The 22,004-nt window shown below is 48.3% G+C and overlaps 14 protein-coding genes across 14 annotated transcripts; 8 read left to right on the top strand and 6 right to left on the bottom strand.

Annotated features, from left to right (window-relative positions):
• Positions 1–289: 289 nt before the first annotated feature.
• Positions 290–1,620, top strand: N7487_009705 (putative mitochondrial tricarboxylate transporter (Ctp); the record flags this gene model as incomplete). The annotated part of the gene is made up of 9 exons (XM_056877435.1): positions 290–327; positions 380–434; positions 487–507; positions 556–687; positions 745–892; positions 940–1,197; positions 1,261–1,296; positions 1,361–1,510; positions 1,563–1,620. The coding sequence occupies exons 1-9, from the start codon at positions 295–297 to the stop codon at positions 1,618–1,620; spliced, it is 891 nt and encodes a 296-aa protein (XP_056726015.1). The 5' UTR covers positions 290–294.
• A 70-nt stretch (positions 1,621–1,690) lies between these two features.
• N7487_009704 (putative mitochondrial translation release factor (RF-1)) lies at positions 1,691–2,930 on the bottom strand (the record flags this gene model as incomplete). The annotated part of the gene is made up of 2 exons (XM_056877434.1): positions 1,691–2,692; positions 2,739–2,930. 2 exons carry the CDS (start codon positions 2,928–2,930, stop codon positions 1,691–1,693), a joined length of 1,194 nt encoding a protein of 397 aa, XP_056726014.1.
• Positions 2,931–3,342: 412 nt separating this feature from the next.
• Positions 3,343–4,946, top strand: N7487_009703 (DnaJ and TPR domain protein; the record flags this gene model as incomplete). Its single annotated transcript, XM_056877433.1, has 2 exons — positions 3,343–4,311; positions 4,371–4,946. The coding sequence occupies 2 exons, from the start codon at positions 3,343–3,345 to the stop codon at positions 4,944–4,946; spliced, it is 1,545 nt and encodes a 514-aa protein (XP_056726013.1).
• Positions 4,947–5,151: 205 nt separating this feature from the next.
• N7487_009702 (protein-L-isoaspartate O-methyltransferase) lies at positions 5,152–5,979 on the bottom strand (the record flags this gene model as incomplete). Its single annotated transcript, XM_056877432.1, has 2 exons — positions 5,152–5,766; positions 5,821–5,979. The coding sequence occupies 2 exons, from the start codon at positions 5,977–5,979 to the stop codon at positions 5,152–5,154; spliced, it is 774 nt and encodes a 257-aa protein (XP_056726012.1).
• A 512-nt stretch (positions 5,980–6,491) lies between these two features.
• On the top strand, positions 6,492–6,844 carry N7487_009701 (uncharacterized protein; the record flags this gene model as incomplete). The annotated part of the gene is made up of 2 exons (XM_056877431.1): positions 6,492–6,639; positions 6,693–6,844. The coding sequence occupies 2 exons, from the start codon at positions 6,492–6,494 to the stop codon at positions 6,842–6,844; spliced, it is 300 nt and encodes a 99-aa protein (XP_056726011.1).
• Positions 6,845–6,860: 16 nt separating this feature from the next.
• N7487_009700 (uncharacterized protein) lies at positions 6,861–7,271 on the top strand (the record flags this gene model as incomplete). Its single annotated transcript, XM_056877430.1, has 1 exon — positions 6,861–7,271. The coding sequence occupies one exon, from the start codon at positions 6,861–6,863 to the stop codon at positions 7,269–7,271; it is 411 nt and encodes a 136-aa protein (XP_056726010.1).
• Positions 7,272–7,663: 392 nt separating this feature from the next.
• On the bottom strand, positions 7,664–9,596 carry N7487_009699 (uncharacterized protein; the record flags this gene model as incomplete). The annotated part of the gene is made up of 11 exons (XM_056877429.1): positions 7,664–7,708; positions 7,758–7,829; positions 7,882–7,949; positions 7,998–8,052; positions 8,117–8,176; positions 8,228–8,620; positions 8,677–9,009; positions 9,078–9,133; positions 9,189–9,260; positions 9,313–9,371; positions 9,427–9,596. 11 exons carry the CDS (start codon positions 9,594–9,596, stop codon positions 7,664–7,666), a joined length of 1,383 nt encoding a protein of 460 aa, XP_056726009.1.
• A 355-nt stretch (positions 9,597–9,951) lies between these two features.
• On the top strand, positions 9,952–10,556 carry N7487_009698 (NADH dehydrogenase [ubiquinone] 1 beta subcomplex subunit 9). Its single transcript, XM_056877428.1, has 4 exons — positions 9,952–10,072; positions 10,122–10,254; positions 10,304–10,424; positions 10,491–10,556. The coding sequence occupies exons 1-4, from the start codon at positions 10,053–10,055 to the stop codon at positions 10,514–10,516; spliced, it is 300 nt and encodes a 99-aa protein (XP_056726008.1). The 5' UTR covers positions 9,952–10,052; the 3' UTR covers positions 10,517–10,556.
• Positions 10,557–10,735: 179 nt separating this feature from the next.
• On the bottom strand, positions 10,736–11,543 carry N7487_009697 (histone H2A). Its single transcript, XM_056877427.1, has 3 exons — positions 11,466–11,543; positions 11,113–11,405; positions 10,736–11,051 (listed from the first exon to the last, which is right to left on the bottom strand). The coding sequence occupies exons 1-3, from the start codon at positions 11,516–11,518 to the stop codon at positions 10,999–11,001; spliced, it is 399 nt and encodes a 132-aa protein (XP_056726007.1). The 5' UTR covers positions 11,519–11,543; the 3' UTR covers positions 10,736–10,998.
• A 554-nt stretch (positions 11,544–12,097) lies between these two features.
• N7487_009696 (histone H2B family protein) lies at positions 12,098–12,674 on the top strand (the record flags this gene model as incomplete). Its single annotated transcript, XM_056877426.1, has 3 exons — positions 12,098–12,272; positions 12,341–12,412; positions 12,496–12,674. The coding sequence occupies 3 exons, from the start codon at positions 12,098–12,100 to the stop codon at positions 12,672–12,674; spliced, it is 426 nt and encodes a 141-aa protein (XP_056726006.1).
• A 348-nt stretch (positions 12,675–13,022) lies between these two features.
• On the bottom strand, positions 13,023–14,426 carry N7487_009695 (cysteine protease ATG4; the record flags this gene model as incomplete). The annotated part of the gene is made up of 5 exons (XM_056877425.1): positions 13,023–13,392; positions 13,449–13,676; positions 13,726–13,894; positions 13,993–14,292; positions 14,351–14,426. 5 exons carry the CDS (start codon positions 14,424–14,426, stop codon positions 13,023–13,025), a joined length of 1,143 nt encoding a protein of 380 aa, XP_056726005.1.
• Positions 14,427–15,058: 632 nt separating this feature from the next.
• On the top strand, positions 15,059–16,937 carry N7487_009694 (uncharacterized protein; the record flags this gene model as incomplete). The annotated part of the gene is made up of 3 exons (XM_056877424.1): positions 15,059–15,113; positions 15,179–16,433; positions 16,484–16,937. The coding sequence occupies 3 exons, from the start codon at positions 15,059–15,061 to the stop codon at positions 16,935–16,937; spliced, it is 1,764 nt and encodes a 587-aa protein (XP_056726004.1).
• Positions 16,938–17,079: 142 nt separating this feature from the next.
• N7487_009693 (putative C2H2 finger domain protein) lies at positions 17,080–18,777 on the bottom strand (the record flags this gene model as incomplete). The annotated part of the gene is made up of 2 exons (XM_056877423.1): positions 17,080–18,607; positions 18,665–18,777. 2 exons carry the CDS (start codon positions 18,775–18,777, stop codon positions 17,080–17,082), a joined length of 1,641 nt encoding a protein of 546 aa, XP_056726003.1.
• A 496-nt stretch (positions 18,778–19,273) lies between these two features.
• N7487_009692 (uncharacterized protein) lies at positions 19,274–21,260 on the top strand. Its single transcript, XM_056877422.1, has 4 exons — positions 19,274–19,705; positions 19,780–19,933; positions 19,989–20,992; positions 21,046–21,260. Exons 1-4 carry the CDS (start codon positions 19,296–19,298, stop codon positions 21,218–21,220), a joined length of 1,743 nt encoding a protein of 580 aa, XP_056726002.1. The 5' UTR covers positions 19,274–19,295; the 3' UTR covers positions 21,221–21,260.
• The last annotated feature ends 744 nt before the right edge of the window (positions 21,261–22,004 follow it).

Raw genomic sequence — 22,004 nt, 5'->3', positions numbered from 1 at the left:
GCTTAACGGATCTAAGTAGATTCAGCTAGTGAATTGACAATAACCCTCTAATTTGGTCCACTGTAATAAGTTGTAGGATTTGTATTAACCCAATGTTCATATATGTTATATAATATAATGTATATATATATGTATATTATATACATGAATGAGTGGTGTAAAAGAGTTGGTCTCTCTAGCTAATTCTATCCTAATCCAACATCGACTGCGGTAATGGCACGTGCCGAAGGCCGTATATCGCTGGATCTCCGAGGTTCGGCGACTACAATTCCTCCAAACTACCCAAAAGGAAAAATGGCGACGGTGAATAAGGATCAAAAGCCAAAGGTTCGTTCTCCAATGAAATAATCTATCCTGTTTGAAGCTCACCAATAAATAGCCCAGCGCCCTTCGCTCCATCCTTGCGGGGTCCACTGCCGGAGCCGTGGAGATCGGTAAAGAGCTCAATGACCCCTACCAGGCCACTAGCTAACCGTATACTGACAGCGATCACATACCCGGCCGAATGTATGACTCTTCGAATGTCTTACAACAATTGTTGCTAATCATATGCAGTTGCGAAGACCCGGACTCAACTCAATCGCCAGCTTACCCAAGGCCAAAAGCTACCATGGCCACCATTCGGAAGCCAATGGTATGCAGGATGTACAACACTGATTATCGGAAACTCACTCAAGGCTGGAATTCGTCCGTCTACCTCCCCCATTGTGTGGCATTGTATGGGCCGCCGCTGATACATACTAGGATTCGTCGCTTTCGATGCCATAAAATCGGTTCTCCAAGATGAGAACGGCAAGATCTCAGGGCCAAGGACGGTTATTGCTGGATTTGGTGCTGGATTCACCGAGTCTCTTTTCGCCGTCACTCCCTTTGAAAGCATTAAGACTCAATTGTAAGTTCCCGTCCTATTTCTGGCGGGCTCTACTGACCAAACTATAGGATCGACGACCGGAAGTCTGCCAACCCTCGGATGCGTGGTTTCTTGCACGGTAGCAAGCTCATTTTTAAGGAAAGAGGTGTCAAGGGCTTCTTCCAAGGCTTTGTGCCCACCACGGCAAGACAGGCCGCCAACTCGGCAACCCGATTCACAGCCTACACAACATTGAAGCAGTTTGCAGAGGGTTATACAGCGCCAGGCGAAAAGCTGGGCACTGCAGCCACCTTTGGGATTGGTGGAATTGCAGGGCTCATCACTGTGTAAGACTTGGTCCCTGAATCAGATGAGACAAAAAAAGACAAATCCAAACTAACATGAATCAGTTATGTGACTCAACCATTGGACACAGTCAAGACAAGGTTAATATCCCCACGTGCTAATGAGAGATGGAGAGATAGAGAGATAAGGTACTAACGATGTCAGAATGCAATCACTCGAGGCCAGCAAACATTACAAGAATAGCATCGTTTGCGCAACAAGAATCGTCAAGGATGAAGGTATCTTCACTTTGTGGTCTGGTGCTATGCCGCGACTTGCGAGATTGATCATGAGCGGAGGAATTGTGTTCACCATGTTTGTGGCCGACCCCCAAGTCATACTATGAAAGTTGCTAACTGCTGGATAGGTACGAGAAAGCTATGGATGGGCTGGATATCTTGGATCCGGAGCGAAAGTATTTGTAGAACATCAATAGACTCGGTCCTTATTAGAATACATGGTATATCTTTTGTACATGAAAAGAATGACTCTCTGCTATTTACTCTTTGTTTTTGCCATGTCCTCGGCAACCATGGCCTCAACTTCACTATCAACCATCCAGGTCCGCACACTGTCCATTACAGTCTCCAAACCATCACCACCATCAAGAATACCATCCAGATTGTGGATCGTGATGCCTGTGCGATGGTCGGTACAGCGACTTTGACCAAAATTATAGGTTCGAATCTTGTCGCCTCGGCCCATTTTGGCCACACCACCCAGTATCCCTCGTCTGAGTTGCATAAGCTCTTGCTCGCGGGCTTCTTGCCGGGCTTCGGCCAGCTTTGCCCGAAGCATCTGCCACGCCTTTCTCCGATTTGCCTGCTGGGATCGTTCGTCTTGCATGGAGACGACCGTATGCGTGGGGATATGGGTCAGTCGAATGGCGGACTCGGTTTTGTTGACGTGTTGGCCACCAGCACCTCCGGCCCTCATCTTTTCAACCCGCACCTCTTGCGGGTCAATATAGTAGTCGCTGTTTGGATCTTCAAAGTTCAGGGCACTATCCATCTCACTGCCGTCCTCTGGGAAACTCGGCAAGACCATTACGCTAACGGCGCTGGTATGAGTACGACCCTTGGTCTCGGTTGCAGGTACTCTCTGCACCCTATGTACCCCTGATTCGGTCCGTAATATATCGTATGCACCATTGGCCTCAATTTCAATGACCGCTTCACTGAGACGGTCGTCCGACGGGCCGACCTCTGTGTCTTGCTTCAAGATTGTTGGGCGGAGGCCCCTTCGGGAGCAAAAGGCAACGTACATCCGTAACATTTCAAAAGCGAACAAGCCTGCTTCATCTCCGCCTGCGCCAGGTCTGATTTCGAGGAGGCAAGGAAGGTCTGCAAATGGATGTCGAGGAACGAGAGCCTTCTTCAGTCGGTCTGATATTGTAGGCAAGGCATCGCGACTGCTTTCAAGGTCTTCTGTTGCTAAAGACCGGAGTTCGGCATCGGTGTTGGGATCAGTTAATAGAGATTTGAGCTCGACGATAGACTGGTAGTATTAGTAGAGCTCCAATAAAGGTCTCCAAGGCGCATACATCGTTGGCATTGACCCATTCTTTCAAGATATTTGCAATCGGTGCTAATTCCCCGGCTCGCTTGGCGGTTTTTGCGTCAAAGGACTCTCCCAGTCGTTCTGCAAGCTTGGTATGTTCAGCTGCAAGTAGACGTGCTCTAGTTAAAAGAGCTGGAGACAAGGTGGAATCGGATGCTGCAGTCGCAATTAGCATTTGATCGGAAAAGTAACCAAGCTAGTCTTACTGGTATGTACACCTCGCAAAGGCGACAATTTCAGACCAAGCCTAGGCCGTAAGATACTTTGACATATTGACTTGACGAGCATACTTCGAGTCAGAGTAATGAAGAGATCCAAAATTCGGAGCGAAAGCAATTGGAGATAATTCGATGTCACATGACGGTAACGGAACAATACGAGGCGTAAAGGCCACGGAGTATGCACATGCGCTTCAATCCAACTTCGAGTTCCTTGTCTCCAACGTTGTTCTTTGCGCTTTTACCATTTTTATTTTTTCTTTGGATTATGTCCCTCTTCTTGTACTCCTAGGGAGACTCATTCTGCCACCAAATCCCTCATTTTACACAGCCAATTACTACATCGTTACTGCGTCGCATACCTCCAAGATGTTCGTTTCTTTGGAATCGCTCACAGCCTTTCTGGCTTGTCTCTCGGCTGGATATGCCCTTCAGATTTCCTCGGATACACCTCTCTCTGAATTAATCTCTTCCGCCAAAGCCCACCTCGCGCAGGGCTCACCCCGAGATGCTGTGGTATACTTCGACGCCGCTGTCTCGCGCGACCCAACCAACTATATCACTATCTTCCAGCGGGGCGCGGCTTATCTATCCATCGGCAGAAACTCACAAGCCTCGAGTGACTTTGATCGAGTTTTAGAGCTCAAGCCGGACTTCGAGGGCGCTCTTCTACAACGATCTCGTTTGAACGCACGCTCCGCGCACTGGCAAGAGGCCTTGCAAGATCTCGAGCGGGCCGGAAAGAAGTCAACGGATGATTACAAGGAATTGGAAGCCGCACGGGATGCGGCAACCTTGGCTCTCAATGCCGAAAAGCAGGGCGCCTGGGAGACGTGTGTCTCGGAGGCAAATGTAGCCATCCTAAAGGCAAATACGGCACTGTCTCTGCGACAAACTCGAGCCCATTGTCACTTTGAGAAAGGCGAGACAGAAGAAGGGCTTAGTGATTTGGCACATGTTTTGCAAATGTCCCCGAGCTTGGTCGAGCCTCACCTGCAAATGTCTTCCATGCTCTTCTACTCTCTAGGAGACAGTGACCGTGGCCTTGCTCAAATCCGTAAATGTCTCCATACTGATCCCGACTCAAAACCGTGCAACCGTCTCTATCGACGTGAACGGAAGCTTGCCAAACAGCTAGAAAAATTGCATACTGCCCTGGGGGCACGCAAATTCAGCAACGCAGCAAATCTCATGGTCGGCGATAGTGAATCCACTGGACTGATTGCAGAAATCAAGGCCGATGTTGAAGAAGCAAGACAAGCTAACCATATTCATCGCCTGGCACCCGATAATCTTTACACATTCCTAGTCGAGAAGACCTGCGAGGCTTACCGTGAAGTAAGTACCCACCGTCATATGGTCATATGGCTTGGTTTTTCTGTCACTAACATACCCAGATGCGTATGATCAAAAAGGCTGGTCCTTACTGCGCCGAAGCTCTCCAGCTGGTTCCTCACTCGCTTGCCGGGCTCCTGTATAAAGCCCAGATCGCTTTGGACGAGGATCGATTCGAGGACGCTATACGTACACTTGAATCGGCCAAGGAACACCACCCCGGCTCCCAAGAGGCGCAATCTCTCCAACAAAAGGCTCAGACCTTACTCAAGCGTTCCAAGCAGAAAGATTACTACAAGGTCCTTGGTATCAGCCGTGATGCAGATGATCGGACGATCAAGCGCGCGTATCGCCAACTAGTGAAGCAACATCACCCTGATAAGGCCAATGCCCAGGGTGTAGGCAAGGAGGAAGCAGAGAAAAAGATGGCGGCCATCAATGAAGCCTACGAGGTTTTATCCGACTCCGAACTCCGGACACGGTTTGACAACGGCGACGATCCCAATGATCCTGAATCGCAACAACGGGGCAGTCAATTCCAAGGCAACCCATTCGGTGGCGGTGGTCAACAGTTCTTCTTCCAACAGGGTGGTCCACAATTCCAGGGAGGGTTCAAATTCCCTGGTGGGTTCCGCTAATTGAATTGTCTTTTACTATGTGAAACACATACCAAGGTGTTCTTGGAGTCTCTCAATATAGAAAATGGATTGTTTTCGTAAGGTCAGAAGTCATTCTATTTGATTTTGACTCGAAAAGAAAGAAAAAAAAAAAAAAAAAAAAAAAAAAACCAATTTCAAGTGCATCTGTAAAATAGAACGAGAGAAAATTGTCTGAATTCGAATATCATCCGTGTGGAGCATCCGTCAAGGGCACATAGCTCACCTGGAAGACTTTCTCCTTGTGAATAGATCCATCTTCCTTTTTATCCACCACCCAGATATATTGGCCACCGCTGAGACCATCCATGGCACTGTCGTCGTCTTCCGATTCCACTGGGATGAAAAGTCTCCCAGGAGCACGCAACTGATCGACCAGGGTTGGATGAAGCTTGTCGGCCGCGGCGCCAACATGGATGGCATCGTACGGTGCACCTTCTTTCCATCCAAGGCGTCCATCACCGGTGATAAACTTGACAGTAGTGGATGCCTGGAACTCACTACCTTTCTTGGACTTGTTCATGTTGATACGAGCCATTTCTGTTAGCTCGGGGATATGGTCAATACCAATCACCTGTCCCTGGGCGTTGCCGGATGGGCTAGTCACCAGATTGGCAAGGACATGGGTCAAGTATCCTGAGCCAGATCCAATATCCAACACCCGAGCACCTGGTTTGAGATGATCAACCAGATACTCACATGCATGGCCATGCATGTGGGGTGCTGATATGGTGGCCCCATATCCAAGAGGTTGAGGAGAGTCCGAATACGGTCGTGATGGAGCATAATGGGCTCGATCAACCTTGGTCATATGTTAGAAAGGACATTGAATCAGATAACAATCAATAAAGCTCACTCCCATCATTGCATCTTTCACACGCTCATTGTGGATCAGTCCAGCCTTGAATAGGTTCTCAATCAACTCGGTGTTGGTGGATCCAGAACAATACCACGCCATGGTCATAGCCCGTGCTTTACTAAGGCTAACTTTTGGTTTGATACATAGACTCAGCATGGGCTGGAGGAAGTTTTTTGGGTGGGAGGAGGTTGAGTGTAGGAGGGGAGGGGAGGGGTTCCTGTTTGTGTGGTTAATTACATAGTATGTACATATGTGTGACTCTCATTTCTATACGATGTTATATATAAATGACGCCATGATATTCACATTCACCGCACGTGACACCCATACCAGTTTTCTACAGTTAAATCTATATTGTTCATGTGATATACCATATATAGAGATATATATCCATATATTTAAAAAAAAGAAATAATGTATCCCCAAATATATTAGAAGTTATACTTCTGTAGAATGATAGGATCGAGTCACGTGAATATGAATATCAAAACACCCTGGAGTGGTCCGATATGAACTAATCGCAACTAAACGCGACTAATCGCGCCGACTAAGCGTGTTGACACGATCGCCGTGGGAGACAGCTGCACCTCCAGGGCACCATGGACCCCCTTAGGACCATCCACATACCTTTCAATTGATACCCTCTCTCCCCCAGTGTGGACTTCAAAATGGCGGAACCAAGCCCTGCCGTTCATGCCACCGTGGACCTGATGATCCTCGACTACCTGGTTTGCCTGTGTATTAGCGGGATCATAGAAGCAATTCATCAAGCAAGACCAACCGAAGATATTGAATGGTCTGCTCTCTTGGTTGAACGTAAGCATCAGAACTTCCCAGCAACAGATGATTCATACTGACTACAGCTCTAGAATTCCACCGGCGGCTTCTCGGTCATCGTCTCGAAGGCCCCTTGCCCTGGGACCTGGACTTCAAATTGCGCATCTTCTACTTGTCCAATCAATTTCTCCACTGGGACCCTCCCAAAGATCGTGACCTCGGTCACTTTGTGCCCCCTGTCTGATATTGCAGTTCAATTCATGGACTTCTGTCACTCTGCAGTTGCCCACGTATCCCGGAGACGCTGGTTCGACCTTGGTGCCCACTTCATGGTTCATGCGATTCTGGAAGAACAAGTGCGATTTCCAGACCAGCTTCACAGATTCTGCAACTGGAGAACAAACGACAGTGAACTTGATATATGGTGGGAGGTTAGCCGTACCATGTTCCTGGAGTACATGCCACCCCCATTTGGTACTGCGGCTCCAATGAGCCGAGAAGAGCTCGATGAGGTGTGGCCTCTCCAATGGCTACAGCATCGTTACGTCGAATTTTTCGAGGATCTCATGGAGGTCCTGGATGCGCCCCTCCTTCTTCAACTGGAGCGTGGTCAAATGGAAGGCTTGACCGAGGAGGAGACACAGTGGATTCGAAACTATTGTGGAATTTGATATTCCTGCGTAATAAAAGATACGAGAACATGCCATCCCGTGTGCTTCTTCGATGTGTAATGATTCCAATTCAAGCAGCCACATGGGGGGGAAAGCCAGCGCCGTGGATCACACGGACCACGAGTTGTCTAAAGTGCAAATAGCACATGTACACTAATTCGATCTCCATATTGATCGTTCAATCTCAATCAACTTTCAACAGCCGATAAAGATCGAAAGCGACACGCACAACAGAAGAATGGTATAGAAGAATAGTACTCAGAGCCCACTATAAGACCTGTCCTGGACATGGCATTTATATCTTGGAACATAATAATTTACAAAGGGCGCAAGGCCGCTCCAGGTACGAGAACATAGATAATAAAAGGCGCGTGACAAAATACTCATGCTACCTAGCCAAGCAGCATGCGCCGGGGGTCCTCGATGTACTCCTTGACCTGTGATGGGATTAGTGATTGATTCGGGTGGACGAGAGGGTAGGCATACCTTGACAAGGAAAGTAACAGCCTCGCGACCATCTAGGAGACGGTGGTCGTAGGTGAGAGCCAAATACATCATCTAGAAACATCAGTAAACCAAAGAAAAAGTGACTTGGTTCGTCTGTACATACGGGACGGATTTCGACCTTGCCGTTCACAGCGACAGGCTTGTCCTTAATGGCGTGGAGACCCAAGACAGCTAGACACAATTAGATGCGAACACTAAAGATAGTACAAGAGAACTGACCTGTTTGGGGGACGTTGATGATTGGTGTACCCATCAGCGAGCCGAAGACACCACCCTGGGGCAAGTTAGCCGGTGTTATTCTTAAACACGAACACAAATATGTGGGGGGGGAAGCTTACGTTGCTGATGGTGAAGGTACCACCGGCCATGTCTTCAATGGTCAACTTGTTGTCACGAGCCTATTACAGGTCAGTAAACTGGACATCCCCTCCAGAAAAACAATTACTCACCTTCTTTCCGAGATCGGCAATGGCCTTCTCGATTCCAACAAGATCCTTGCCTTCAGTGTTACGGACAACAGGGGTGACAAGACCCTTCTCGGTGGCGACTGCAACGCTGATGTCAACGTAGTCGCGGTAGACAATGGTGTCACCGCCGTTAGGACCCTCAATGGAAGCGTTGACAGCGGGGATATCCTTCATGGCAAGCACACAAGCGCGGGAGAAGGCGCTCATGAATCCAAGCTTCACGCCGGTCTTCTTGAGCACATCGTCCTTGTACAGTTTCCGGAACTCCATCAGCGAGGACATGTCAACCTCGTTGAAAGTGGTAAGAGAAGCGGCGGTGTTCTGGGACTGCTTCAGGCGTTCGGCAATACGCAGACGCATACGGTTCATTTTGACCTAAACCAAGAATTAGTTTGAAGTCAAGGTCAAGGGTATATTGGCAGTCAACATACCCGGCGTTCCTCACGGTCACCAAGAGCTGGCTGTTCAGCGGCTTGGGTCTTGGGCTCCGCCTTAGGAGCCTGCTTGGGGGGTGCAGCCTTCTTAGGTTCGGGCTCCTTGGGCTTTTCGGTCTCGGCGGGAGCGGGCGAAGCATCCTTCTTGGGCTCAGACTCCTTGGGTTCGGGCTCCTTAGGCTTCTCGGCGCCCTCGTCCTTCTTTCCACCTTCGGGAGCGCCGCCAAGCTCGATCTTGACGAGATCCTGGCCGACAGTAACGGTATCTTCCTCATTCACGAGGAACTCCTTGATGGTACCAGACTCCGGGGCATTAACCGAAACATCAATCTAACAACAAAATGTGTCAGCGACAGAACCAGTCGCGAGGGGGTGGGGACAGAGTTGTTGGTATTTACCTTGTCTGTTTCAATTGTCGCAATCTCCTCGTCGCGCTCGACAAAATCGCCAACCTCTATATACCAGAATAAGCAAATGTCAAATGTTCAACCACAGTTAAAGCACCATACGTTTTGAGAACTGCTTGAGGGTACCCTCTGTAATCGACTCAGCCATACTGGGGACCTTGATGATGGAGTCGGCTAAGCACTATTAGCAATTGACCAACGAGACTGCTTAAGAAAAAGGAATTACCATAGGTGCGAAGTTGGTGGCCTCCTAGAGGAGCAAGGTTGAGTCGCGAGACATTGATGCTATAGGGCTGTATGAGCTAAAATTGCGACGGATGGTAATGACATAGATACTTACCCAGAGGAAGAGACCTGCAGCAAACCCGAGGCTGAGCGAGCTGAAGTCTTGCGCGTGAGAGTAGACAATCCCTTGATATTGCGGAACTGGCTTGATGCCCGAGGAGCGGTTTTGGCCACAGCCGAGAAGCGCTGGCCCGAGAGGCGCGCAATAGAGATTCGGGAAGCCATGATGAATTAAAGCAAAGGTTACTCAGCTGGGGAAAAAGCCAAACCGGGTTTGTAAGAGGGGAATAAAGCTTCAACTCTAAAAATTAGAGGAAGCAAAGAAGATGAAGCTCGGATTGGATCGGGTTCTGAGGTAAACCGGGCACCCTTCCGGCAGAGGCGGACTATTCTTCTTACACTACGGCGACGGGAAGAGACCATTCAAGCAGTTTTTAAGGTACGGGGACCGACAGTGACCATTGGAGCAAGTTTATGCTGAACGAATTAGGAAGCCCAGAATAGTCAACCTGACGACATTGAAACCCTCAACCCCGACCCATTGCCCACCAGGAACCCTAACAACCCCAAGGTTGTCATTTCTATTTGATAGACCAGTGCTATCAACATACAAGCTTTTTTTAATTTTTCTTCCCCTGTTCCAGCTGGCCGGAATTGGACCCGGGACAAAACTTGAGCACAATGTCCACCTCCGCTGTTAAGTGAGTAGGTCGATGTCTCCCTAGTGGACTGTTCACTGATCTACTATAGGTCGCTCTACCGGCGCTCTCTGAAACTGTCTCTTGACTGGGCTGTCCACCGACAGATCTGGCGTGGACAAGCCGTCTATATCCGATCCCTTTTCGAAGCGAACAAGGACGTCCGCGATCCTCGCCAGCAACAGGTATGCGACACCAAAAACCCATGAGTAGCAAACCTGACACATGTTCTAGGTTTTGCTGCGCGAGACAGAGAAGCTTTTGGTAACCTGGAAGCACCCTGACCCATACCGGGCACCTACTGCGCCCGGCGGCAACAAATGGGAGCGCAACCTGCCGGCCCCAATCCTGCCGTGTACGTTTACATCCACATGCAACCTTTTCTTTTTCTGGGATTTACACTAACCAAAAACTAATACAGATGCCCAACCTCCCGGTGCACACTAAGTCAAATCAATATCGCAAAGGACAAAATAAGAATTTGGCCAAATGCAAACATGAAGTATGCAATATAAAGTATGCGTCTTTCCGCAGATGTAGAGTACCCAAAGCAGAATCAAGAAGTTCGTTTTTATGTACAATAGCCAACCCCCAAAGGGCAAGTTGGGAAGAATACCATTTATTTGTACAAATGTATGTACCAAGTACGAAAGGTAAGTTGGTAGATTTTTTTAACACTTGAAAGACCTGGAGTTTTCATTGATTTGGGCTTATACCCAGGGCTAGTATCCGAAAGCTGAAATCCCTCAAGCGAGTTAAGGTCGTCGGTATCATTCCATGTCCGTAGACATAATGTACAACCAGGAAATTGATGAAAAAAGAGAAAACGCAGAGCCATAACGTGCCCGTCCCATAACCCCATTATCGTGTCAAAGAACCAATCCGCGCCGGAAAAGAAAACAAACAACCCGCGAAAAAAGAGAGAACCCTTACAGCTCCTGGCTACCCTTGCCGGCCTTGGGAGTCTTCTTGGGAAGAAGGTCTGGAAATAAGGTTAGCCTATGTTGTGTAGGGAAATGGGCAATTGGTTGGAGATAACGTACTCTGGTGGATGTTGGGGAGAACACCACCCTGGGCAATGGTGACGTGACCCAGGAGCTTGTTCAGCTCCTCATCGTTGCGGATGGCAAGCTGGAGGTGACGGGGAATGATACGGGTCTTCTTGTTGTCACGGGCGGCGTTTCCAGCCAACTCGAGAATCTCAGCAGCGAGGTACTCGAGAACGGCAGCAAGGTAAACGGGAGCACCGGCACCGACACGCTGGGCGTAGTTACCCTTGCGGAGCAGACGGTGGACACGGCCAACAGGGAAGGCCAAACCAGCCTTGGAGGAACGGCTGAAGGTGTTGATGTCAGTATGAAACGTAGATATAGGATGCGAAATGTAAACAACTTACGACTGCGCGTTCTTGCTGCCGCTAGCCTTGCCGCCGGACTTTCCGCCAGTCATTTTGATGGTTTGTTTGGGGGGGAGGGAGTTGGTTTTGGTGGAAAAGAGAAGAGAGTTGTTTGAAGGTGGAGAGCTTGGGTTATGGTGTAAAGTCGCAAGAGCAGGTGGGAGAGCGTGTGGAAGCGGAGGACCTTTATAAGGACGCGGTGAGGGTGACGTTGGGGCAGCATCAATGGCCCTCCAGATCACGCTCTCGCTTAGACGTTGTAGCCAATGATCAATCAGATCAGACATTCCGCTTTAGGAATGGTGTGGTAATATAATTCCCTTACCATACATGACAGTCAGCTGAGCGTGGTTATACCCCACTTTTAACACCTTGAGACGCGTCAATGTCAGTTTAATCATACAGATCATACCAAGGCGTTACCGTATTGAAATTCGGCCTCCTTTGCACCCCCTCCAGGATCAACTGGCCTTTGGAACACGAGTATAAAGATGCTCTCTCCCCTCGTCACCGCGTCTCTCTAACTTACCCTTCCACATTCCATCTCTGTTTCTCAACCACACACTTCATCCATCTTCACTTTAACTCCTTCAACTCTTTTATTCCAACCAACTTTTTAAACCACATTCAAAATGCCCCCTAAGGCCGCTGAGAAGAAGCCCTCCACCGGTGGCAAGGCCCCCGTTGGCGGCAAGGCTCCTGCTGAGAAGAAGGAGGCTGGCAAGAAGACTGCCACCGCTGCCACTGGCGAGAAGAAGAAGCGCGGCAAGACCCGCAAGGAGACCTACTCTTCTTACATCTACAAGGGTGAGTCGATTCCTGAACACAACATCCCGACCAAGTGAAAACGCGTCTTTTACTGACTTTATTTCCAGTCCTCAAGCAGGTCCACCCCGACACTGGTATCTCCACTCGTGCCATGTCCATCCTGAACTCCTTCGTCAACGGTATGTTTTTCCTTCACGCAACACCAAAAGGACGCGTAAACGCGTTTTCTTATCATATCATGTTTTCTGACTTCATTTTCCAGACATCTTCGAGCGTGTCGCTACCGAGGCCTCCAAGCTTGCTGCTTACAACAAGAAGTCCACCATCTCCTCCCGAGAGATTCAGACCTCTGTGCGTCTCATCCTCCCCGGTGAGCTGGCCAAGCACGCCGTCTCCGAGGGCACCAAGGCTGTGACCAAGTACTCTTCTTCCGCCAAATAAGCGGCTTCTTTACGTTTTATTTCCAGCTTGCTTTTGTTTTTACTACCTCTTGATCTGTTATGGGCTCTGAGGTGGTCGGTTATGGGTGTTTTGCGGGTTTCTAATGCGTCATGGGATGGCTTGAATTTTCTTTTCCCCGATGGGTGATTTTTTTTGAATGGTTACCACTCGATACGTGAATGCGGTGTAACATAACTCGGGTCTGGGGCAGGCATGGATTGGCCTCCCCTACTAGAACGCGAAATTCCAAATGCTTAATTGCATTGCATCATGATTCTATTTCTTCCTGGTAAAAATTTCCACACAGATTAAAGGAGCAATCTGCATCTTCTGGTTCGTCTAGAATTCTCACTCCATCTCATCTGAATCATCCAGCGCCTCGACTTCATCCAGTGCCTCCGCTCGACCATGGCCATGATCTGACTGATATTGACTGGGGAAGATGTGCACGATGGGCTGTCCAGGCGTGGATTGGATTCGTTTCTTCCAGTCCGCCAAGTCATCTTCGTCCTTGATGAGAAATCCAATCAACATGCTGGGATCCATGTCTTTGATATGGATTCTCCGCAGTCTGCTGGTGTAATAGCTATCTAGCTCCTCTTGGGTGTACAGCCCATCTGCTCGATAGGATGTTGCAGGTCGAGTGGTATGTGGATCAAGGAAAAAGAGGTGGCAGTCTTGAGCCCCTACAAAGTAATGCGATGCAGATGGGCGTCCACTGTTTTAGTTAGCGCATACTTTATATCGGGTGTACGAACAGATGCATGGGCCTACCCTGCAATGCCAACGGATTGAGGATACGTCAGTGCAGCTCGGAGTCCATCCCAGTACGCCGGGGTGACATTATCGATTCCCAACCTGGTTCCAATCAGGATGAGTGTTGGTTGAATTCGACCTGAGCTATCGTGTGACACCTGTGCAAATTTGTCTTCATAGACGTCCGATGTGTCATTGGTTACATAGACCCTCAATTGGGGGATCTCGCTTTGGGTTGAAAGTAGTCTATCACCATCAGCATGACCTCCATTGCTCAAGTTGTGGTAGCACGCACTGGATACATTTGGCAGTTGCCGAGGGCCCAAACCATTCCCCTGGGTATTTTCCGCATGATTCTGCCCCACGGTTGACAAATTGGTGTATGGAGAAGGGAGCTTCGGGGTGATCGGCGAACATCGATATTAGCTTTGATTCTTCCTCCACTTTCTCCCCCCGGCGCCAGTCTAGTAGTATATCTGATTAGCTCTATTTTGGGGGGTGGGGGTTGTTTTTTGTCTTTCTGATGGGGCTTTTTTGAGGTGTTATTGGATGCATCTCTCACCTCGTCCTAGTAATAGAACTGAAAAGGTATTTGCCAAAAGGCTTTGTCCGGATCTGATCATGCAGCCCCACCCCGTATCTGATGTAAAGCCCTGGGGGTCCATCAGCTGACTTCTCAGACGCACCCCCAGTGTCATCGAGGATGTTGCTTCTGGTGTCTTTGTTCGTGGGATCGGTGTGAAATTTGATCGATAGGTGATCCAGACCCTCGATCCAAAATCAGAGAGAAATGCCTTTGGCCATGCTGTGTCATTCAATGTGCCAGCATCGGGCTGTCTTGGGGGGTTATGTGGGTTGCTAGCTGTATGGGGTGTTAGATGTAGGGTATGGGGTTATAAATTCACTTGATCTAGACTCACTGGTCTGGTCACTGGGTGGTTGTGGGGGGGGAATACTCCCTGCCCAGGCACCATATCGACGCTGTAGGTAAATCATTTCTGGGCTCTGGGTCCCAGAAATATTGTACTATGCGTTTGCACTTTTCCATATCCACGGTCATGGTTGGTGTTGGGTTTCTGTGGTAGATCGGTCGTGAGTATGATGATTATGGTGGGTGATTCAACATCGGAGGTGAGTAGATATATATATCCGTCTCTCTCGTAGAAGTTAACTCGGTGATTCGAACCCAAGCGATTAACCTAGATCACCATAAAAGGAACAAGTGAAAACCCCAAAACAAAAATGAAGATACAAAAGACCGACGGTAAATCCCCTGGACAATAAGTTCGTCCCTTTCTTGGGGTATGATGCCTCAGATGAGGGGGTCATCTTCGGTCACGAGCTAAGACGTCACCGACTACAAGGTATACAACAATTTACACTCGATATGTGCTCTATACTCTAAAATTGTAGTCGATTTAGCGGAAAACATATAAAACAAATAGGATATACAAAATCTGGAAATAGAAAAAAATACATAAATATCAAATTACAAAACAAAAATCGGTCTTATAGAACTTGTGATTGTTACACTTTTTGTAGTCCGTCACCGCCCGGACCCGACCCAAAGGCAAAAGGATCCCCCCAGTCACTTCCTTTCCCTCAACATATCAGATTCACCAACACACATGGCCCGTCATGGGAAATCCAAGGCCCGTACCAGGCGGGCACCGGTGGGCAGAGGTAATTAATGTGCTCCTACTCCTTTGATGAATACTAATTTATTAATTTTTTTTCCAAAAAAAAAGACCCATCGCCACACCAGTTTACTATGCAGCAGGAAGCTCGGAATACCGAAACTCATCAGCGATCATGGTCAGATAGCAACCTTCGCCATAAAGCCGTTCAATTTGTGAGCGCGGGAAGCCTGGAACCGACATTGGAACAACCAGACGAGGAGCAGACAAAATCAGACACGGACCGGGAAGAACCAAAGACCGACAATTTACAGGACAGAACGGCCAACCTCGGGGTCCCATTCGTTTTCGACTCAAAGGGACAAGAAGTTGTCCATACCGAACACCCGGACCCAGTACTGCAGTCGAACTTATCGGACATAGATGACTCAAGTGAGGATGAGGTTGTGTTCACCGGCCGTAGGAGGAATACAAAACCCGTTCTCATCGAAACGCATCCGAACGAGATTCAAGAAATCGTGCAGACCACTACTGTTGCATTTAGGCAGAAATCGCACACACCAACGTTGGCCTCCACGCTCCGGGATCCTTCGCCCGCCGTTACCCCTATAGACAACCCTGAATCCAACACAGAGAGACCAGACTGGCCACCCGAAGAAGAGACCGACCCACTAGCCGACTATATTGCCAACATCGACAATGACTACCACGAGGAAGTGAAACCTGGTGCAAAGATTGACCTGGAAGGTGGCATTGACGTCGAAAAAGCCGCAACACAACTAGACTTGTCAGGTTCGAGCCCCACAGGCTCCAAAGTTGAATCACCGAGATCATTAGCTCAAATGCAAATCGACACCGAACATGACTCGATCCCAACATCAAGCGAAGATGATGAGGACGATATGGTCATGCCTGGATCAGATGACGACACCCTTGAAGATTTCGTGCTGCTCGAGGACTTCGTGAACGGATATTCTGGGTCAACCAAGAAGACATCCCGTTATGGAAAGCCCTCATTTCCGTCAGCATCGGCACTTGCCGATGCTCTTGAATCTGACCCATATTTCGGGTTTGACATAATGGACTTCGACCGGCCAAGTCTACGGAAAAAATCCAAGGGCAAGAAATCCATCCCTGACGTGGTCCTCTCCGACAGTGAGTTCGAATTCGAGCGACAGGAAGTAGTCTGGCAGAACGACCGGAACAAAAAGAAAATGCGGAAGATGGAACGAGCAGAGCTCCGGGCGCAAGGATTACTGGGCAGAAAAGCAGGACACCCAGACCTCAAGGTCAAGTACCCTAAGGAAATGAACATGGAGGAATTTATGACCGAGATTCGCTCATTCCTTATGTCCTCTAAAAATAGGTTTGTTTTATATCTGCTCATCCTCATCGACCTAGCTAACTTCAATATAGTCTGTCCCTGCCGCCCATGACGAAGCAACGCCGGAAGCTGATACATGAATTGGCAAATGCGCTGAATTTGAAATCACAATCACGCGGCCATGGACTTTCTCGCTTCCCGGTTCTCAATAAGACGGCACGCACCCCGCGATACACACCGAAGACTATATCCAGTGTTGACGAGCTTTTATCCGGGAGGAAGTTCAACCGTCGGTTATTCAAATCATGGGGGACGGAAGTGCCGAAATTCTCCCAAGCCAAGCGGGGAAAGTCCGGTGCTGCGTCGTATATGGATGGCGATGTGGTTGGCGCCTCTGCTCCGGAAATCGGAGCTGAAAACCGAGGGCGGGCCATGCTGGAGAAGATGGGGTGGAGTACAGGCACCGCTCTGGGTGCCGCCGACAACAAGGGAATTCTGCAACCTGTCGCGCAGATCGTGAAGAACTCGCGGGCTGGGTTAGGTTAGGTGTTGGTGTTATGTTAGGAAGACGGGGAAGATTTCCCGGCATATATGTCTTGTTAGAACCATAGAAAATAGAAATGTCAAGAGTTGATGGACCCTTTTTTTTTTTTTAGGAAAAAACAGCAAACGAGCTTCACATGTATTACTAGTGTTTCCTCCCCTTCTTAGCAACAGACCCCGTCAAGGGCTGTGCGTGGTCGAGGTCTCTGATATGATTGAATAATTTAGACTTGGTTGTGAAGGGAGCCTGGCAATTTGCACAGATGAACCCCGTGGGTTGATCCGCCTGCTTCGCGGCCTTTTTCGCCCGTTTCTGCTTGGCTTTCCCCATTTTGAGAGCTGGTGACTGCTCAGTGAGGTCTGAAGATACCGGATTATCGGGTATATCAGAGGAGTCTCCGGCGCCCGTGGACAAAGAATCCATATCGGCCCGGAGCCTCGTCTCGACATATTCCCTGGAGACATAATCGTCATCGTGCGAAGATGCTGGGGTGTCTAGTTCGGAAGGGGGACTTGTTTCCTCTAGCTCTTCCTCTAGCTCGGAAAAAGGAGTTGTCTTCTCTAGACCATGTGGACTTCCTCCATTCTTAGACTCACTGTGGCTCTCCACAGACGTATCTAATCCCAGATCGACACCCGAGGCAGCAGAAACCTCATCTTCCCCGTCATCAACCTCAAGGGGTTTAGTTGGAACTGCATTCGCACTCGGGTCATCAGTGGACTCCAAATCCAATTCGTGGTTCTGCATTCGCATCTCCCAGCATAGCTGTTTGACCGTCTTCAAATGCTTCTTGCTACGTTCATGCGCCTCGAATTGCTTCTGACTTTTGAAATATTTGTGACATGCCACACATTCAAAACTCTCGACTTCACTCTCTTCGCTCTCCTGGTCTTCATCTGCCACTGGTTGTTCTGACTGGGCCCACTCGGGGAGGACATGATCCCGCATCTTGGCTTGATTCACAGCTCGTGACCTTGCAGCTTGTGCAGCCACAGACTGGCGGAGGGTTTCCTGGCGCTGAGCTTCACTTTGGGTATTGACTTTGTACCGTGGATCACGTTTCTTGACAAAAGCCACGAGGGACCTGACAGCATCGTTGAATTCTCGGATGCCTTCCTCCCGAAGACGTCTGTTCTCCTTTTCCATCATTCGTCGCACCCGACGATCAGGAGCTTCGGAATAACGATGAACATCTTTCCATGCGAATGACTTTTGGGTGGAGAATCCGGTCCAGGCGGCATAGAAGGGCCGTACGACGGTCTCAAAATCATCATTACCGGATCCAAATGATGGATATTCGATAGGATCTTGATTCTCCCACTGACAGGCCAATCTTTCTTCCAACGCGAGCTGTTCGAATTGCTCTCGCAAACCACCAAAGAATCCGGTCGGGGAGTCGGAGAATTCCATTCGAGGACTGAATTTCGAAAAGAGTTTGAGGACATCTTCGGCTGTTGTGATTCGAACGTTGTACGAGTGTTGATCATCGGTATTTCCGCTGGTCCCTAAAAATGCATCGCTATGGGAGTCGTACCATGCTCGTTCCTGGGGATCGGCCAGGACTTCATAAGCGGATTGGATTTCGGCGAACAGCTTGGTAGCCTCGTCAACATTCCCATAATTTCGATCTGGGTGCAATACAAGAGCTTTTTTCCGATATGCTTTCTTGATCCTGAGAGGTCGGACCAGTTTTAGCTATGTCCATAACCGCATATTCATGTGAACTTACTCATCATCGGTTGCACCACGGGTTATACCAAGCAGCTCATAGTAGTCGGTCTTCCGACCTGGTTGTTCTGAAACGCCCGAGCTAGCCTGGCTAGTGGAATGGAATTGGCCCATGATGTGTTAGAGGGAGAGAAAGAGGGAAAGAATGGTGGGGGGGGGGAAGTTGGTGAATACCGCAATACTCGCTCGCGGTTGAAGCCAAAATTCTTTTTTTAGTAATTCATTTCAAATATTTCCAAGGAGATCATTGGTACTAAAAGTGGGCGTACTGTCTATAAGTTCAAATGTTGTCTATAAGCAAAAGAACAGAAGAAAAACGACGTCCAAAAGAAAAGGAAAAGGAAAAAGAAAACATGAGGGTTGAAGGCTTGGCATCTTCGATAGAGAGAGATAACAAAAAGGCGGGGAGAAACATCTTCTGGCCCTGCCTTTCTACTTTTTACTTTCTACTTTCTACTATTTTCCTCTTTTCCTTTTTTCCCCTCTAACTCTCTGATCTACTTTTTAATTTGATCTTCTTCTCTTGCACTTATGAAGGAATGTAAACCGGCTCTTATTCCGTTCTAATTGCCTTTTTCTTTTGTCTTCTTACACTCCCCTCCCCAACCATCATCGATATTTCACCTTCAGGGATGGTTCGATCTCTAATCCACCTTCCAGACGAGATCCTGCATTCGATTCTATGTTATTCTTCTCCTCAATCCTGCGCTGCCATCGAACAAACCAATAGTCGATTTCAAAATGTAACGAATGAGCGTTTACTATGGCGTCACCATTGCCAGTCGCATTACAAGTTCTGGGATGGGCGACATGATATGCCCCGGAAGCTTGCATGTCCAGTGAATTCAACCGATTGGAAAGCCCTGTTTGTGTTTAAATATCAGGTTGATCGCTCTGTTACTCGGCTTCTTGATAGTATTCTTGTGAGCCAGACCGGCCGGATCGAGAAGTTTCGCCGTGTTGTCGATATGGGATACGATACAAAGGATACTCTTCTACGATATAGCCTGATAGAGTCTGGGGAGGATTATTTGGCCAGAAGGTGGGCTACTAGTTCTATGCAAGTTGGCATGTGTTTCTCTTGAATTGACCAGTGCCTTGTGCCAACCACAAAAGGTACTATGCCCACGCGCTCTTGACTTGCCTGCACCGAAGCATTGCCATTCCCGAATGGGCGAAACTCAAACGTGGAGAACCCGTGTCACTGGACAGAGCCTTGGCCTGCTTTGATCTCTTTATACCTGAAAGTGGAACTGGGGATTTGGATGAAGTAGGTTTTATCCCAGTGCAACCTCTCAACAAATCTATACCTAACTCTAATCCAGATACGAGACTCTCTGGATGAGATCCTCAGCCGCTTTGTCGCGTCTCATCCGGACCTTTACCTCTTCACCCCTCGTGAGAAGGCACTAGCCATAGCATCCTGGTTAGAGGTGAACGATCTCACAGGGATAAATCCAGAGCGGGAATATCATTCTTTGGAACATAACTTTTTAGGGCTGGCTCTAAAGGATCCAGAGCATAACTCACTGCCGTTGGTGTCAGCTGTGATATACTGCTTTGTTGCGCAGGGGGTAGGCTTAAACGCCCGTCCTTGTGGATTTCCGTTCCATGTACATGTGATCATTATCCCCCAGGTGGGCTCAGACATCAATGGCAATGCTTTGAGCGGGATGGAACCAGGGGAGCCTATTTATTTGGACCCGTTTCGGGGTGCAAAAGAAATGTCTATTTCAAACCTACGCAGCCAATTAACATTTCTGGGTATGCCCAACATGGACCAGGCCGCAACTCTGGGCGAAGCATCAACCTCGGGCGTTATCTTGCGCTGTGGTAAGAACATATTGAACTCGATTCGTGTCGAGCCTCAGAATCCGACATCCTGGGCCACTTCGGTGGACGTTGTGAGCGCAAAGTACGCAGCGCTCTGGTCCGTGATGCTACTGTCGGGTGATTCGAGGCCAATGGATCTACGCCATCAGTTGCCATGGCTCATGGAACTGTTCGCTACAGACTTTCCTTCTGATGTGTTTCTGGTCGAGGAGTACATCGCTCCTCTGTTTCATGGACTCTTCGAGCATGAGCACATACTGGAGAGCCTTCATGTGATGAAGGCTGTGGATGAGATCCCGAAACAGATTCGGAGGCGAACCGGTGGCAATGCAAATATACAATACAAGGTAGGTCAGGTTTTCCGCCATCGCCGCTATAATTACGAGGCTGTTATCACGGGCTGGGACTCGGAATGCGGCGCCGGTGAGCAGTGGATGAGGAGAATGGGGATCGATCGATTAGAAGCCGGCAGGCACCAAAGCTTCTATCATGTGCTGTGGGTTGTGCCTGTGTCCTCTTCTTGGCTAGTAGCTAACAATGGGTGCATAGTGTGGCGGATCGAAGTGTCCGATATGTGGCCGAGGAAAATATTGGAATAATTCTGCCTCGTTTCACGGAATTGCCGAGTAGTTTGACTGCCATTGCGGGTAAGCATTTCAAACGATGGGACGAGAGGGACAGAAAGTTTGTTAGTAACATGAAGGATGAATACCCCGATGATTAGTTTAAATAAACTCGGTTTTGTTCGGATTGTTGCCGGCTAGGTCTTGCTGGGGGAAAAGGTCCATTTACTTCGGAATTCAGATTAAATAGTCCTCCGTAATGACACCCATCTAGAAAAACAAAGATACTTTGTATACCAGAGAGTGGTAAGGGTGGAGAGAGAGTAAAGATATATAGTTTCTACCGCAACAGTCTCCTCCGTGCGGCCCGCACCCCATTAAATATATCTCTATCATGCAATTCAGTAAATCCAACCTAGTAACTTTAAATAATTATTACACCCTTAGTCTATATCGTAAAAAAATATATTTTTATATATTAAATAGGCAATTGATGGTGGTATTTAATCTATTTATTTGATGTTTATAAGAACTACTATGATCCCTATAATAAGGGAGATAGGGACTACTGGTATCTTTACCATCGACTAGACTTCTCCAGAACCCAATTGGACCCGGACCCAACCCAACCCAACCCAACTTTGGGTTGGGTTTTGGGGCCAAACCTTGGACCCAAGCTGGGTTTTGGGTTATACCAGATAACCCAACCCAACCCCTAGGTACCCAATTGGGTGACAAACATGATAAATATACCAAGATTCTATAGCTGTATAACTTATACATTTTGGAGCTGTAATTTTGTGTATTTTACTTTCAACTTTTGTCTCGAATTTCGACCTTATAGCTAGATCAATATAATATTATATTTCAAATTTATATATAAAACCACAATCCGCACTCCGATTTCTTAAAGAATAGATTATTTACAAATAATCCTAATAATAC

Source organism: Penicillium crustosum (genome assembly GCF_028827405.1).
Source record: "Penicillium crustosum strain IBT 35664 chromosome Unknown utg000004l_segment0_segment0, whole genome shotgun sequence".
NCBI classification, from domain to species: Eukaryota; Fungi; Ascomycota; class Eurotiomycetes; order Eurotiales; family Aspergillaceae; genus Penicillium; species Penicillium crustosum.
Note: the sequence above shows the minus strand (reverse complement) of the source record. Positions and strands in the feature narration are given on the sequence as shown.